General features: G+C 37.2%; 1 protein-coding gene across 7 annotated transcripts in view; it reads left to right on the forward strand.

Annotated features, from left to right (window-relative positions):
- Window positions 1-7249: 7249 nt before the first annotated feature.
- NOX4 (NADPH oxidase 4) overlaps window positions 7250-16981 on the forward strand; it is a 148558-nt gene continuing 138826 nt past the window's right edge. For 4 of the 7 annotated variants that reach the window (XR_004731190.3, XM_002754700.7, XM_078339240.1 and 1 more), the window contains exons 1-2: window positions 7942-8049; window positions 8676-8771. Coding sequence is in view for 5 of the 7 variants with exons in the window: in XM_002754700.7 (XP_002754746.3) it covers window positions 7993-8049; window positions 8676-8771 (153 nt within the window). In the remaining 2 variants the exon portion in view is untranslated. Of the gene's footprint in view, window positions 7307-7941; window positions 8050-8675; window positions 8772-16981 lie in introns of those variants that run through there. The other 3 variants (XM_035265278.3, XM_078339241.1, XM_054241812.2) reach the window with 1 other exon arrangement.

The following is a 16981-nucleotide window of genomic DNA, read 5'->3' on the forward strand; positions in this document are numbered from 1 at the left end:
ATATGACAGGCATAACATCTGAAGTACAGATATTACATTTTATACCATGTAGGTAATTTACCTTTCTAATAGATTCTTATTCCTACAGTAGTTTTTCTCTCAAGATAACACAGTATTGAAGTCCAAGGTTAGAATGATAAGTAATATAAAAGAGGTGCTTCAGCATTTAAAAAAAATCAAATATGCTTTGATTAAATAATGAACCAGGCATTGTGCTAGGCCATGGGGTTGCAAAGATTAATTCCACAGTTTCTTTGACCTCCAGTTATCTGATTCCCATGGGGGAGACAGATAAACAAATGTATTATACAGTGTGAAATGCCCTAACATTGGAGACATTTAAGCTAGTGTATCAGTATAAGTAAGATTTAGTCAATTGCAAGAAGGGAAACAAAAACAAAAAATAATTTAAATTCCCAACCTTAGATTTTTGGAGAGTAGGAAAGTTTGTCTGAAGGCTGAATTCCATGGCAGATTGTTGAGGAAGAAGACAAGACAGATGTCAAGTTTATTTGCTTATTTATTTATTTCTGTTGTTCCTGAACTTCTTTAACAAGTTCTTACCTAAAACCTTTGCCATACTGTTGGCAATTAGAGTATTTGGTGAATACTGAGTTTTTATTTTGAAAATAACCTAAACTGTTTTCATATGTTAGACATTAATTTATTTGCTCATTTGTTCATTAAATATATTTTGAGCACTTACTATGTGCCAGGATATATGCAATGAAGAAAAATTTCTTGCTGCAATGCCAGCGCAGGCTCTAGTTCACTGAGCTGCAGCCAAAGGACTGGGGGTATAAGTAAGGAAATCTCTATTCCATGGCTCTTACAAAGTGGACCGCTTGCAAATGACCCGTAGTAAACTGCCCAGGAAGCAATTAGCTACCAATAAGTAGCTACAAATAGCACTTGCAAGAGGGGCACCCTCTACTGGAAGGGTGAAGAAACCTCATTGAGACCAGCCTTGGAATGTGGTGCTTCGTGAAATAAGATGTTATCAAAAGCCCACCGAACTTCTGATTCAAAATCTTCTTTCTAGCATCTGATGTGAAAAATTGCACAAGACTTCAAAATAGGTCTGTGCCTCCAGAGTGCAGCTATTGGTGCTTTGCAAGAGGCAAGTGAAGAACTAGTTGGCCTCTTTGAAGTCCCAATCCTATGTGTTATCCATTTCAAATGTGTAACAATTATGCCAAAAGACGTTCAACTAGCAAGCCACAAATATAGAAAACATGCTTCCCACTGTGATAGGAAGCATTTCATATCCACCTGTCCCCCTGCCAAATTCTTTTTTTTGAATTATTAATTGTTCTGACTGTTATTTTTTCCCCCACGGGGTCAAATGGTACCCAAATGTACGGTTGCAAGTGGAAAAATAGGGCACATAAATAAGTTATTTGCAGTTTTTCTATTTTCATTTGTATGTGAATTTTTAATATAAACATGGGGATGTGAAGCATTAATGCAAGTCAACATGCTTCAGTCAACAAGTTTCAGCAATTCAACTTTATAGCAATTATAAAGAAACCTGCTAAATTATTCTGGACAATGTCAGAATTTAGATTGGCAATGGGTTAGCAAGTAAATTTTTTACTGACAGCAAGTAAATGATGTTTGTAGAATTTTTATCATACAGTAGATTCTATCCTTTTACTCTTTTCTAAGTTGTCCCACATGCAAATTACATGTTTTTAATGTTATCTATCTTCTGTGCTGTTCTTAAAATACATTGAAAAACAACAAAAAACTTCATTTCCTCAAAGTACTTGTAGTCTACTTGGAGAAACAACCTAGAAAATCCACCAAAAAAATGTGGCATAATAACTTTTTTGAGAGTGGCACACAGTGGAAACAAAGAAGGGGTTCTGATGCAGCTGGGAAGAGTCTACATAGGCCTTTAGCAGGAAAGGATACTGGTCTTGAGTTTGATGACTAAGTAAGTATCTCCAGGTAAGGTGTGCCATGAAGCAAGAATAGCACATACATAGATGGAAATGTGAGAAAACTGGATATGTTTAGGAAATAGAAAGAATTAAAGAAGTACAGAATATCATACTGGTGAAAAAAGAAAATGTCAATATGAAACAATTATTGAAAGAGAGGTTAGGAGTTTAGATTCTCCCATAGTCTTTCATTTCTTTCATTAAAACAGTTACAGAGCCTCTGATGTGCTACTGATGTACTACTGATGTTCCAAGTCTTGTGGTTGGCTCTGGGAAAATAAGAATGAACAAAACAGACATGGGACTTGCCTTTGAGAAGTTCACAGTTTTGACAAATATAAACAGATATAGACATTAATCAAACAAACTCATCAATAAGTACATAAATAAACACTACCCAAGTGTACAAAGATGCAGTAGCATGAAGCTTCTTGGTGAGTTCAAAGAACTGAGAAAATGGCTTTAATTTCCTTTCTATAAGTAAAAGTTATGATGCTTTCCAAAGCCTCTTCCAGTTCCAATGTTTTTATGACTCAAACTTATGTAATTTAACATGGATTCTAATAGTTTGTGTTTCAGATTTTCATAATATATTCAGAAAGTAAAATGAGACTATAGAAGTGCAGTCATATTTCCTTAATATTTTAAAGTTGTTTGAAGATGCAACTAGAAAACATGGATTCAGGCATTAAAAATGTTTTTTTCAGACTCTTCTGCTTAAAACTTTAAGAACAGTAAAACTTCACAAACATACAGAAATTACTGTGTTAATAGCTGTGTTAACGAAATGCCATGCAAGATGAAGTACAAACGATATAAACAATAGACATAATAGTCTTTTGAGAGTGTGCACTGTCTTGCAGCATAAAGGCCCACTGGTAAATCTCTACACACCTGGGATGACTGGGGAGAGTCACCAACCACAGCTGCATTTGTGACCTTAAGCATTAGAACTCAGAACTTGTCGAAGTCCTGGTTCAACAATGACTACATGAAGTAGAGGAAAGAGCAGGGATATTGGCTCCTGGAAATCTACTACTTAATATGTGATTACCTTGGTTGTTCAAGTTAGTTACTGTCCAGGTGCCCCAGTTCTGTCATTTACAAAATTAGAATGAAGAAAATAATGTCCTTCCTACCTTCCTACCTTATAGATTCGAGGAACTAATAAAGAAAAACAGTAAGGTTGCTGTGAAATGACAGAACGACAAAGAGAGGAGAGAGATTCTTTGGAAGCTGAAGACAGTATTTCTTACATATACTTTGTAAAAAATGAATTTTCTTTAATAAATACAGAAGTGGATGGTATTTTTGTTATTGTTGTTTTTAGTTTGCATTTTAAAAATTGCCCTACTTGCTGCAAAATTTGACTAGTCTGTGTTGTTTTGTTTTTTCTAACAACTCTATTGAACTATCATTGGTATACATAATTTTATATATTTAAGGTATATAATTTGACGTTTTCATATACATATACATGGTGAAATGATTACCATATTTTTTCTTTTTGAAATTTTATTGGTCTATGAAATCCATGAGTTTGGAAAAGTATTTAATGTGGAGCGATTCTAAACAAAAATTTATTCAGTTTTATTCAATGAGCTTTTACTGAACATCTTCATTTTTAAGTTCTTAAATTGCCTTCACATTTGTAAGCCTTATTTTCCAACAAAGTATCTGGTCCTTAAGAGTATAAGGACCTCTCCAACTTCTTCAGGATTTCTCAAGGAGCTAGCCTAGCCATGTGAGTGCACGGTAGACATTCCTAAATGACTGAATCAGATGATGGCCTACACTTGTTTTTGTATAGAAATGAGAATGAGTCACTGTCTGGAACTCGTCCCCTGACTTGGGAATGTTAAACCTTTGGACCACTTTTCACTGGCTCCCTGGTGGGCCCTTCTTCCTTGCAAGGGCCTCAGGGACATGGTGGAGTTTCCTTTTCTCTTTACTGTCCCTTTCGGTTACTCATACCTCTGGGATTCTTTTACCCACTCTACCAGTTTATGCTACATACTGGAAAGGAGCTTTCCTACTTTCCTTGTTTCTCTTCCTGAAAAAACACACAAGCTGTTTTTAAGTTGAATCCCTCCTGGTAATCAGATGTGGAATAACAAAAATGGTAAACTATATCAAGTTACCATGGTTAAGAAATCTTACCAAATTCTATCAGGCCTGTTTCCTGGTCTATAATTTTTTACATCTTGATGGACATGCTAACTAGGAGTCCCAAACATTTGTTCTTTAAGGCAAATTTCTTCAGATGTCTTATTCTAAGGCTACCGTGTCCAATCAGAGAAAGAAAATTAAGATGATCTAGGTTAATTTAGGTGCTATCCTAGGCTAAATAATAGTCACCTAAAGATAATAGGGCCTAATCCCAGGAATCTATAAAGTTACTTTATAAGGAAAAAGGGACTTTGCAGATGTGATTAAATTTAAGTATCCCGCATGGGGAGTTATCCTGGATTATCTGGGTGAGCCCTAAATATAATCGCAAGTGTCCTGGTAAGAGAGAGGCAGAGAGTGATTTGACACAGACACAGACAGAAGAGGAGGAGGCAATGTGACCACTGAGGCAGAGATTAGAATGATACAACCACAAATCAAAGGTTGTCAGCAGCCACCAGAATCCGGAAGAGGCAAGGAACAGATTCTCTTTAGCACGTCAGAAAAGATGGTGTGTTGGTCATGGTGGCTCATGCGTATAATCCCGGCACTTTGGGAGGCTGAGGCTGGTGGATCACTTGAGCCCAGGAGTTTGATTCAAGCCTGGGAAACGTGGCAAAACACGCCTCTAAAAAACCAAAACAAACAAAAAAACAAAACCAAACAAAAACCAAACAAACTATAAATGAACAGGCAGGGTGGTGTGCACTTGTAGTCCCAGCTACTCTGGAAGCTAAGGAAGGATCACTTGAGTCTGGGTGGTGCAGGCTGCAGTGAGCTGTGACTGCCCCACTGCACTCCAGCTTGGGTGACACAACGAGACCCTGTCTTGAAAAAAGAAATGATTGTGGTCCAGTGAACACCTTCATTTTGAACAAATGATACTGATTTCAGACTTCTGACATTTAGAACTGTGAGAAGAAAATTTTGTTTGTAGTGATATGTTAGCACAGCCATAGAAAACTAATACAAGTGTTCACTGTCTTAAATTCCTATCATTTAAACTGTGGGGTCGGTAACATTAATTTTAAGGAGTTCTTGCCCCATTTCACCACCGTTTCTGGTAATTATCACGCTGAGCAGAAACTATTTTTGTATGACTGGAAAATTACGCTTGAGAAACTGGGATTTGAGAAAGGCACAGAAAGAAAGATGATACACTTAATCACTAGTCCTTCATCTAATAAACATTGTGTAAATTCCTACTATGTGTCAAGGTTTGTGCTAAGTCCTAGAATAAAAATGAAATAAGACAGAATTTTTTTCCTTAAGAAGTTCAGTTGAGTAGGATAATTAGACACACACAAATCAAATTAATTTGTGAAATATGCAGTAATAATTATGTGCAAATAGTATTATATTTCCCCAGTGCATTTCATATTTTGAAAAACACTGTCTACAAAAAGTTTCTGTGTTTAAGTAATATATCAGGTCAAGAACAGTTCTAACTGCTAAAAGGTTTTATAATTAACATAGAATGATCAGTGTTACACTACTAGCTTACCATTATTTCAGCCAAAAGTCAAAGGTATCTTTCATTTGAGTTTTTATTATGAAGTCTGTTCTGGCAAAAGTGTGATTTTTTTATTACAATATTTGAAATATTGATATAGCTACAGAAATCTCTCCTCATTACTTTCAAGAATAGCCTTTCCTAGTTTGGAAAATACAGCAACTACTGTCATTAAATAATCTGGTTGGCCAGACACGGTGGCTCACACCTGTAATCCGAGCGCTTAGGGAGGCCGCGGTAGGTGGATCACCTGAGGTCAGGAGTTTGAGACTAACTGGCCAACATGGTGAAACCCCAACTCTACTAAAAATACAAAAATTAGCTGGGCATGTTGGCACATGCCTGTAATCCCAGCTACTCTATTCAGGAGGCTGAGGCAGGAGAATTGCTTGAACCCAAGAATTTTACAAAAGTACCTGATTATGGGTTGTTTTAATTGTAAGTAAACCCAGTTTCATTACCTCAAGCAAGTTTCTTCATCTCTTCTAACTTCCGTTTCTCATCTGCAAAGTAAGAGTGCTGACATCCACAGGGAGGGCTGCTGTGAGAATGGAGTGAGATTTTGTATATGAAGTAGCAAAGACAGGGCCTGGTACTTAGTAGGCATATTATTAAGAGGTGGAAACATTTTTTAAATCCTTTGTCTTCTTGTCACTTTTGCTGTTGTTCTGAAAGTCTCTGAGCTTTTAAAAATTATCTCTTATTTTACTATTCTTCAGTTGCTTCACACTTCTCAACTCATGACAAGAATCTCCTGCCCTCATCTATTGAAATTAAAGCTTAGGAGCACCAGAGCATCCCAGAATTTGACTTCCCTCAAGTGGTGAGACTCCTTGGGTTCTTTGTGTGCTCTTTTCCTGCTCCTTTAGGTATCACATGGTAATATATATATATATAGTTACCATTATTTATAAATAATGGTAATATAGGTAATATGCTCTCTAACTTCAGAAAGATTTAGGACAGTTTTCTGGATTTGGTCATGCATGAAACAGGAATAACAGTCTATTAGAAAATTGTGTGCAGTCCAACTGGGACTTGATATAGATTCATTTTGATTTTTCAGACTGAGGACTGCAAACTGAGGACTGCAATCATTAATCAGTTCATTAAATTAATTGGAATAAGTATATTGCATGTAGTGAGAGTAGTAGTGTTTTTTTGAAATTTTAGTTTTAATTAAATCCTATGGCCTATGTTGTAAGATTTTTTTAAAAAGAGTTTAAAAGTCGTTAGGCAACTAGCAGTAAACTTTTTCTGTCACTCATTAGTTGTTAAATTTGGAAAAGTTCTTGTTTTATTGGACAAACCTTTATTGGACATGTATTTTACATCAGATATTTTTCTATACGAATGACATTTTTCCCGCTCTTCTCTAGTAGTGATTTGTTGCAGTGTCGGGTAGGTACCTGTGTCAATTCCACAGGCTTCTCACTCTTCACCGGGCCTCTGGTACAGGATTGAGAGGATTCCTATTACTACTAAACAGACTAGATAGTAAAACAAAAAGATGACTGAAGAGAGTGAATCTAAGTTCCCCTAGAGCCCCTAAGAATGACGTCAGCTTTAACCATTAATTGCCCGAGCTCTTATTCAGTACTGTTTTAAAGCCCTTTTTATCACTATGTGATAGGCAGGGAAGGAGATAAAGAAACTGGTGGCTAGTGGGAAGCCATAGGTAAGTGCTGTCTGGGGACTCTCCTTTGGGAGTGGGATAATTTGCTGAGGAAAGGTGGAGAACAGGGAGCTAGTACACAAAAGGCTGTTTCCGGCTCAAATGTCCTTACCAAGCCTCTTTGAGATGAACTTTTTTGGGGGAAAACAACGAGTCCAAAAAGAATTAGATACGTGCGTGTGTACGAGGGGGCGGGGAGGGTTCCCACTTTTACTCTGAGTATCATTGTGCACATGTGTGTTAGTATTTTGGAGTCTGGCAGGCCGGGCTAGATAGCGGCTGCGGGGGACGCCTCCAAGTTCCCACCCGGGACAGCCTGAACAGCAGCAGCCACAACAACAGGCTCGCCCCCAGACAAAGGGGCCGGCGCGGCAGCGGAGCAGACTGGTGCGGCAGCAGAGCAGACCGGGGCAGCCCGGGCGGCGCGCTGGAGTGCTGGGGGTCGGGACCAGGAGTGGACAGAGCTGACCCGGCGCGGTCGGAGTCAGGGCTCCCGGAAAACCCGGCTCTGGGGAGCAGACCCCGCCCGGGCTGGCTTGGCGCCGGGCCTTCGGGCTTCCACTCAGTCTTTGACCCTCGGTCCTCGCTCAGCGGCCCCGCAGGCCGCGTAACTGTAACCGCTGCCCCCGCCACCGCCCGTTCCTTTTTGGGCCGGCGGGCACGGAGCACGGCGCAGAGGGGCCGGCGGCATGGCTGTGTCCTGGAGGAGCTGGCTCGCCAACGAAGGGGTTAAACACCTCTGCCTGGTAGGATGGCGGGCTAGGCTCTCCTTCCGTTTTCTCTGTCCTGCAGCGATTTTGATTCATTCTCTGAGAGTGCATGGGTGGGAAGCTGAAAGTGGAAGTTTCGTCTTAATGCGAACATTCTCAACTAACAAAACTTTATGTTGGAGATAACAATGAACACCCCCCAACCCCTGCGTGCCTGTCCCCCAAATGCATGAGAAATTTTCTGACACTGATGGGAGAGCAAATGTGGAGGAAGAGAGGTCATTTCAGTGAACTCATCTTTTCCTTTACCCTTTAAACATTTTTGCTCCCTTTGTTCTTTTCCCAGAGTACTTCTGTTTCTTGGGATACGGTGATGCCATTAATTTCTTAATCTCATTTTGTATGGCAGGGGATAGCTATAAATCATTTAGGAGACCTATTTGGAACCCAAATGCTTAGTCTCAGGTGAAATGGCTGGGTAAAGTCAGATTGTTTTCCTCTGAGTGGTTTTCAGCTTGCTGGTTAATTGAAAAAGCTTTCTGCAGTTACTGATTTAGGTTTTATTGAAAGCGCTGTGCCCAGGGTATTTCCTGTGGTTTCTATTCATCAGGTAATGATTATTTTTCATTTTTGTTTCTGTCTCTCACGTCTGTTTGGTTTAGCTCATCTGGCTCTCCATGAATGTCCTGCTTTTCTGGAAAACCTTCTTGCTGTATAACCAAGGGCCAGAGTATCACTACCTCCACCAGATGTTGGGGGTAAGTTGAACTTGAATGATTTGGTGGAATGGGTTTAACACTGGCAGACATTGCTACAGGTTTGGTCAGTTCCATTCCTTAAAGAAATGTGCGCTGTTCACTTTAGAAATATTTGTTGTTCTCCAAAGTGGTCACATTTTCCTGATTTATCATTCACACTTGTATAAGTTAAAAAGATTGACTCTCTCAAGAACCGGAGGTATTATTATCAGCTGAAGTGAAATGAATGAACCCGCCAGACCAGGTTATTGGTGCCTTAAAAAAGTTGCTACTTGGCCAGGCACGGAGGCTCGCACCTGTAATCCCAGCACTTTGGGAGGCCAAGGTGAGTGGATCACGAGGTCAGGAGTTCGATGTCTCTCTACTAAAAGTACAAACATTAGCCAGGCGTGGTGGTGGGCGCCTGTAATCCCAGCTACTCAGGAGACTGAGGCAGGGAATTGCTTGAACCCGCGAGGCGGAGGAGATATCAGTGAGTCGAAATCGCACCATTGCACTCTGTCCTCGGCAGCAGAGCAAGACTCCATCTCAAAAAAGAAACAAAGAAAGAAAGAAAAAAAGGTTGCTACCTATTGCCGGCTTGCTAAGTACCCTGAAGTATCTGATTCACCAGGAGGACCAACCAGTGACAAACTTTTAGTTTACACTTTATGAGTGCTTTTAGGCTGCTCATGAGCTTATCCAGAGGATTTCTGAACTGTTTGCTTTTACTGACAACTCTCACAAAGTACGGGTCTAATGGGGTTTTTCATTTCTGGGCAGTTCTCAGTGCTTGCCTTGGGTTAGTGGCTGATGATATCCCAGTATTCTAGTATAATATGAGAAACACACGGGGCAAAAGTTTTTTCCTGATTTATGTTAATATTTTTCTCTTTTCTTTTCTATGATGTTTCTGATCTCATTCTTCCTTTCCATCCCCTTCTTATTTGACTGCTTAACAGAAGGTAGTGTCACTTAGGGCATATTGTTTTGTACAAGGAGATTGCATTTTCTTTTCTTTTCTTTTTTTTTTTCTTTTTTGAGACAGTCTTGCTGTAACACCCAGGCTAGAGTGCAGTTGTGTGATCTCAGCTCACTGCAGCCTTCAATTGCTGGGTTCAAGCATTCTGTCTCAGCCTCCCGAGTAGCTGGGACTACAGGCATGCACTAGCACACCTGGCTAATTTTTGTATTTTTAGTAGAGACAGGGTTTCACTGTGTTGTCCAGGCTGGTCTCGAACTCCTGACCTCAAGGGATCCAGCCTCCCATGAGGTCTGCTGACTTATCAAATGAGGTCCGATGACTTATCAAAGTGCAAGCAATATATATAATTTAAAGTTTTTCAGTAACACATTTAAAAAAGGAAAAAGAAGCCAGTGGCATTGATTTTAATAATATATACCCAACTAACCAGGCAATAAAAGAGACATCAGGATGTGGGTAGTCCTCTTGCTCCTTCTCTGCTAAGCAGGAATTGTCAATGGATGGGAAGTTGTGGAACTATAAAAATTATTGGTTTGGGAAGCTGAGGTGGAAGCATCACTTGAGTCCAGGAGTTTGAGACTAGCCTGAACAACAAAGTGAGACCCCATCTCTACAGATGTGTGTTTGTGTGTGTGTGTATGTGTGTGTATATATGTGTATATATATTAGCTGGGTGTGGTGGCACAGTCATGTAACTGCCGCTACTTGGAAGTCTGAGGCAGGAGGATTGCTTGAACCCAGGAGTTTGGAGGCTACAGTGAGCTATGATTGGGCCACTGCACTCCAGCCTTTTAAAAGATCCTCCCTTTAAAATAAATAAATATTATTGGTATAGAACTATAAAAATCTCCATGACTCTGTCTCATTTGAGTTTTCTGAGGGTGGGAATCTTTGAGAAGGAAGGTGAAAGTGTTTACTTCTCAGAACTAGAATATCCACTTTTATTTCTGGGTTACTGTTCTCAGAATAAAATTAAAGAGTCAAAAAGTTACATACGATTGACAGAAAAAATAAGATGTTAATTGTTGGAAGATAAAATAACATTGAGATTAATATGTTTGGTTGGGGGTCCTCATCATGATTATCCTTCCCCAGACTGGTCTGATCCAGACTGGAGGCAATGTGGTCACGGCTGGTTTATTATGCCTGAGTTAATGTGCTAATCAGACTGTGCACTTCCTCGCGATGTTCAATTGTCACATGTTGTGAGTTTTTTAATCTTAAAATTAGTTGAGGAAAAACAAATCTATTGAGAGAAGCTAAAACGAGCACCCAAACAAGCAAACAAACAAACCAAATAATAGCCTGCTCCACTGTCCCATAGCAACCTTTTAAATAAAGGACTTCATTAATTGCTTAAGATTAAGTCTATTTTTATTTATTTATTTTCAAGGAATGGAAAGTGTAGTTGCTTGCACTTCATAGAAAGTAGTAGTAGGTTGTGTTCAACTCTCAGAAATGTAGTTTTCTATTTTTTGTTTTTTTAAATATTGGGGCAGTTTAATTCACAATACTGTTTACAGGTGCTCTTGAATTCATGTTTACTTGTTTTGAGTTGTGTTTTTCACATTTTAATTATTAAAGAATATCATATAATTCCCATAAATATTTTAACTTGAAAAGAGAATGATTTTATGATACCAGATTCAATGTGTCTAAGTTATATATGCATATAACTTAAGAAAGGAGAAAGAAGCCAGTGGCATTGATTTTAATAATATATAGCCAACTAACCAGGCAGTAAAAGAGACATCAGGTTATGCGTAGTCCTATATGGCTAAAGTTGCTCAGACACACGTTGTGGTTTCAATTAAGGGGACGTTTTTAGATAAATGTTTCGTATATATATGTATATGTGTTTATATATAAACACATATACATATATATACACAACTTATGTGTGTGTATATATACACACACATATATATATATACAACACAACTCAAAACAGATAACCATGAATTTAAGAGTTCCTGTAGACAGTGTTTTGAGTTAAACTGCCCATGTATATATACATATTTATATAAAAATATGTATATCATTTATATATAATATATAAATATGTTTTTTCCCTCCAAACGATTCAATTTCAAACTAGTTATTCTCATGGTATCACGATATTTTAATTTTAATTTTGCTTTTATTCACAAATATTGTTTTAGATCTGCAGTGTAATCATGAAGCTTTTTTTTTTTTTAACTTTTACTGAAATACCTATGCTTTCTGGAAGAAAGTTATGAGCATTCAGATTCTTTCTAGTGAAACACCAGGATTATCTTTCTTTAGTCAATCATTATCAGTTAGAAACATGAACTAATTTACCTTCTCAAGAGTCCTGGAAGTTATAACACTTTAAAGAGACAGACATCTGATGTCATGTGAATTCTTTAAGGTCAGAGACTAGAGTATCTGGACAAATGGACCTAGGATTTTAAGTCAGTGTTGGTTTCACAGCTGGTCTGGCTGCTTTAATTCTGCTGAGAATGAATGTATCCTCCCTGTTAATCTCAGAAGAGATTTGGTCATTAACTCTTAATTGTACAGACTATAAAAGTCATTGGCTAGAGTTGCTCAGGCACATGTTATGGTTCCAATTCAGGCGACATTTTTAGTTAGTATTATTTAACATTCTGCTATTTAAAAACAATTTCTTCCTGTTTATTGACAGGTGAAATGGGTTATGTTTCTTGATGAAATTATATTATATTCTTCATCTATTTACAATAGATAGTGATTCATAGAATTTTAGACTTGGAAAGAACTTTGACATCTTTACTTAGATAACTTTTCATTTTCCAAAATAGAAAAATGAGGTTGAAGTGATTTGTTCACTATCAGTGACTGAATTAGTGGCTGGGTGACTATTTAGTCTATTCTTCTCCTTAGTCCAATGTTAGCCTGCTATAATGAACAGCTGTATGAACATATGCAAGAACATTTAAAACCCCACACCGTATGGGCTACTAGCTTTATGTTTTAGGTGAAACGATACTTTAAAATGTCTAGCAATTTAAGAAGTTAAGAAAAAGGATTAATTTACCCTCAAGAAAAAATATATCTTTGGTATTATACTTGTTTGAGACTTGCCTTAGATAAATTGTGAAGGAATTATGAGACATTTTTATTTAAATTATTTCTGATTTCACAATATTTATCAGAATTCTAAGGCTCAACAATTAACCCGTGTGTTAGATAGCTAAATGTCAACTGCATAATTCTCTTTTATCAGTATCATTCCAAACTGCATAGAATTCGAAGTTAGAATGAATGACAGAGATAGTCAAATCTTCATTTTTTAAATGAATGATATTAATAATATCAATAACAGATTATACTCAGTGAGAGCTGGCTAATGCTAGACATTAGTCTAAGAGCTTTGAACTGATTATTTAATTCTCTCATCCATAGTATGGAGGGCATGTTTTCAAGTTTTTGTTTTGTAGCTGAGAAATTGAATTAGAGGGGTTCTATAACTTGCTAGTGAGGGACAGAGACAGGACTCTAGCCTAAAGATCCTGTTTCCAGAACTTGTCTGCTGGTTTTATAAACTTTTAATTGACAAATGCAAATTGTATTTATTGTGTACCCCCACATGATATTTTGAAATACGTGTATATTGTGGAATGGCTAAGTTGAGCTAATTGCCATGTATATTACCTTACATACTAATCACTTTTTGTGATAAAAACACAAAATCTACTCTCTTAGCAATTTTCAAGAATATAGTATATTGTAATAAACTATAGTCACCGTGTTGTATAATAGATCTCCTGAACTTATTCTATCTGAATTTTTGTATCCTTTGACTAACATCTACCCAGCCCCCTTCTACCTCCACCAACTACCATTCTACTCTCTACTTTTGTGAATTCAGTTAGATTCTTTTCTAGATTCCACATGTAAGTAAAATCATGTAGTATTTGTCTTTCTGTGCCTAGCTTATTTTACTTTACTTGATGTCCTTCAGGTTCATTCATGTTGTCACAAATTACAGGATTTCTTTCTTTTTTGCAAAGCTGAGTAGTATCCTATTAGATATATATATATATATATATATATATATATATATATGGATATTTATATGGATATATATATAAAATGGGATATTTATACATATATAATGGGATATCTATTTATATATATATATAATGGGAGATATATATATATAAAACCTGTTTTCTTTATCTATTTATCTGTTGACCAAATTTGTATTGTGAGCCGTTGTGCTCTGTAATCTCTTTGCAACATTAATATTAGGTTGAACCATATAGAATTGCCATTTTGATAGATCAAAAACAGTCAAATATCAGCCATTTTATAAGGTTCAACCTAATAGCAACTGTTACCATTTATTGATTATATGTGATGTGTCAGAAACAGTTCTTGACCCCTTACTTTTATAATCCCATTTAATCCTTATATTTGATTGAATCCTTGTAACAATTGTAGAAGATAGGAATTACTGCTTTTTACAGAATTGGGAAACTTAGATTAGCAACTATTTGCTTTTTACAGAATTGTGAAACTGAGATTCTGAGTGGTTAGGTAACTTTCTGAGTGGTTAGGTTACATAGCTAACCAATAGAGAAGCCCAGGTTGAGCCCACATCTGTCTGAAACTGAAGACCATGCTTTCAACCACTTTGTTCTCCAGGTGAGGTTCTGAAACATTGTTAGAACCTGGAATTCTCTAGTCTTATCTAAGGTCCTTATACATTTTGTCATGGTGGCTCTGAATATACTGTTTGTATGTGTTTCCCTCTGCATGTTAGTGTGTTTTTGCATTCGTTAAGAAGTACTCGATCAGAAGTAAAGGTAAGAATATATGCATTATTCTTATATATGAGGTGGACTTGTATAACTTATATATGAGGTGGACTTTGTTAGTTTTCTAGGGCAGCCATAGCAAAGTACCACAGACTTTCCTTTAAATCACAGGTTTAAACAATTTCTTCCTGTTTATTGACAGGTTAAATGAGTTATATTTCTTTGATAAAATTATATTATATTTTCCTTTAAACCACAGGTTTAAATTTCTTCACAGTTCTGGAAGCTAGAAGTCCAAGATGAATGTGTCGGTAGGATTGGTTTCTTCTGAGGACCTCTCTCCTTGGCTTATAATGGGCTCTCTTCTTCCAGTGTCTTTACATGGCCGTCCTTCTGTGTGTCTGTGTCTTAGTCTCTTCTTAGAAGGACACCAGTCATATTGGATTAGGGCCTATCCCAATGACCTCATTTAACCTTCATTACCCCTTTAAAGATTGTGTCCAAATACAGTCACATTGTGAGGTAAGTTCAATTTGGTACATCTACCAACTTTGTCAGTCTTCCTTTGGAAGCTAAGCATGCATTCTGAGAAATTAATTTGAGGTTAATGCAGTTTTTTTTTCCTTCTTGATTGTAGAAGTCCAGCTGAGCAGTAGCATTCTAGAATGACATAGCACAAGGGCCCTTCCCAGGCCCTTTTCAGAGGGTGTTGCAATATTCCTCCTCAGAGGTTTGTACAGCATTATTCTTATCCCCACCCTGCAACTATTTCAAACATGCTCTTATACAACCCTTTATTCCCTCTATTATCCCAAAGAAGAAAATCAGATAAATTCGCACCTAGGAGGAGCAGCATAAATATTTTATTTTGATTTTATAGATCTTGGCATCAAGAGTATGAATTCAGGGAAATGACTCCCAGAAAAGGAATTAGTGAACATCAAGTAACTACATTACCTTGCAAACTGCTGAGGCCAATAATAGTAGTAGTCGTCGTAGTTCTAGTCCTAGTCATAGTTGTGTATACTTTCTCATGGGCAACACTCAGCCTGGAGGGACAGAAGCCTGGAGGGACAGAAGCCTGTAGAGCTGTGGACTGCCCTAGTCCATTTATTCCATTTGATAGGTAAATTCATATAATTAAATGCTTTATTTATGCTCAGTGCAAAGCTGAATGTGGATTGTAGTTCTTCTAACTCCTGGTCGTGTTTCTTCATGTCCATCATGCTAAGCATTGAATTTATCATAAAACTGATTTTAAAATTGCCTTGGTAATTCTGGAGTCAAAAATAATTATAATTTATTACTAAAAAGGTCATGGGGTTTGGAGTTATATGGATATGAGTTTGAATTGTGGTTAAGCATTTCTCTCCCTTTGTGATTTTTACATACTTCTTCTCTCAGCCTAGGTGTAAACTCTACTCATAAAATAGGGCTTACGCCCTACTCTTAAGTTAGATGTAAGGAAAACATGAGAAAATGCAGGTGAAATGCTTAACACTTGATACATAGGCACTCAACGAATTGGTAACTGTTACTACAAATATTAAATAATGGTAATTAGTATTAATGGCATCAATGTTATGAATAGTACTAAAGGGTAATATTGTATATTATTTATGTATGCATATATATATGTGTGTGTATATGTATGTTAAAAAGAATTCAGAGACATAAAGATGGAAGGGATTTGCTGAGCATACAGATTCTTAGCATATGAGATGACATCTAGGACAGAGATTTACCCTTTGTTCTATTATTTCAGGGCTCATGGGTGCTTAATAGATGGATGTTTGATGATGAGGTTGCATGTCTGCTGGTCAGTTGGAACATGTTACCTTCAGTCCTTTGGTTGACCTCTGGCTGCCTCCCTGATCCTCTGGAGAGAGAGAGAGGCTGTTTGCTGCTATTTGTTTTTGGCACAAAGTTTGTGGCAATTTGGCTATGATTGTTGGGTGGAATTTTAGTTTGAGTGGAACACATTTCATTCAATAAAACATTATGTAACACTTTTTAATTAATTTTCATTGAATCTTGGAGTTTTCAACAGATAAATTAGATAAATTACCTATCTCAGATTATTGTAAGTTTTAAAGGAAGTTAAGATAAATAATAATAATAGCTAGAGCTAACTTTCATTGCAATCTTTTCATGGGCCTGACATTGTGCCAAATTCCTATATGTTCTTTGCTATAGTCTCCACTATTCTACAAGGTAGGTTCTATTCTTAAGAGAAAGCTAAAGAACGTAATTTGTGAGCAATTTGCTCATTGATTATAAGTACCTAACATGAAATCTATCACATAATAGGAGATCTAAAAATATCAGTCATCTTCTTTCTTCCCTCTGCTCTTATCCTTCACAGCCTCATACAACAATTCACCTTCCTGTTTTATACCCCAGGAAAACATGGTAGAAATATTCTGCTTGTCTCAGAATATTGTGCTGAGTATGATGACTTAACAGATAAGAAAGTAGTT

Source organism: Callithrix jacchus, chromosome 10 (assembly GCF_049354715.1).
Source record: "Callithrix jacchus isolate 240 chromosome 10, calJac240_pri, whole genome shotgun sequence".
NCBI lineage: Eukaryota > Metazoa > Chordata > Mammalia > Primates > Cebidae > Callithrix > Callithrix jacchus.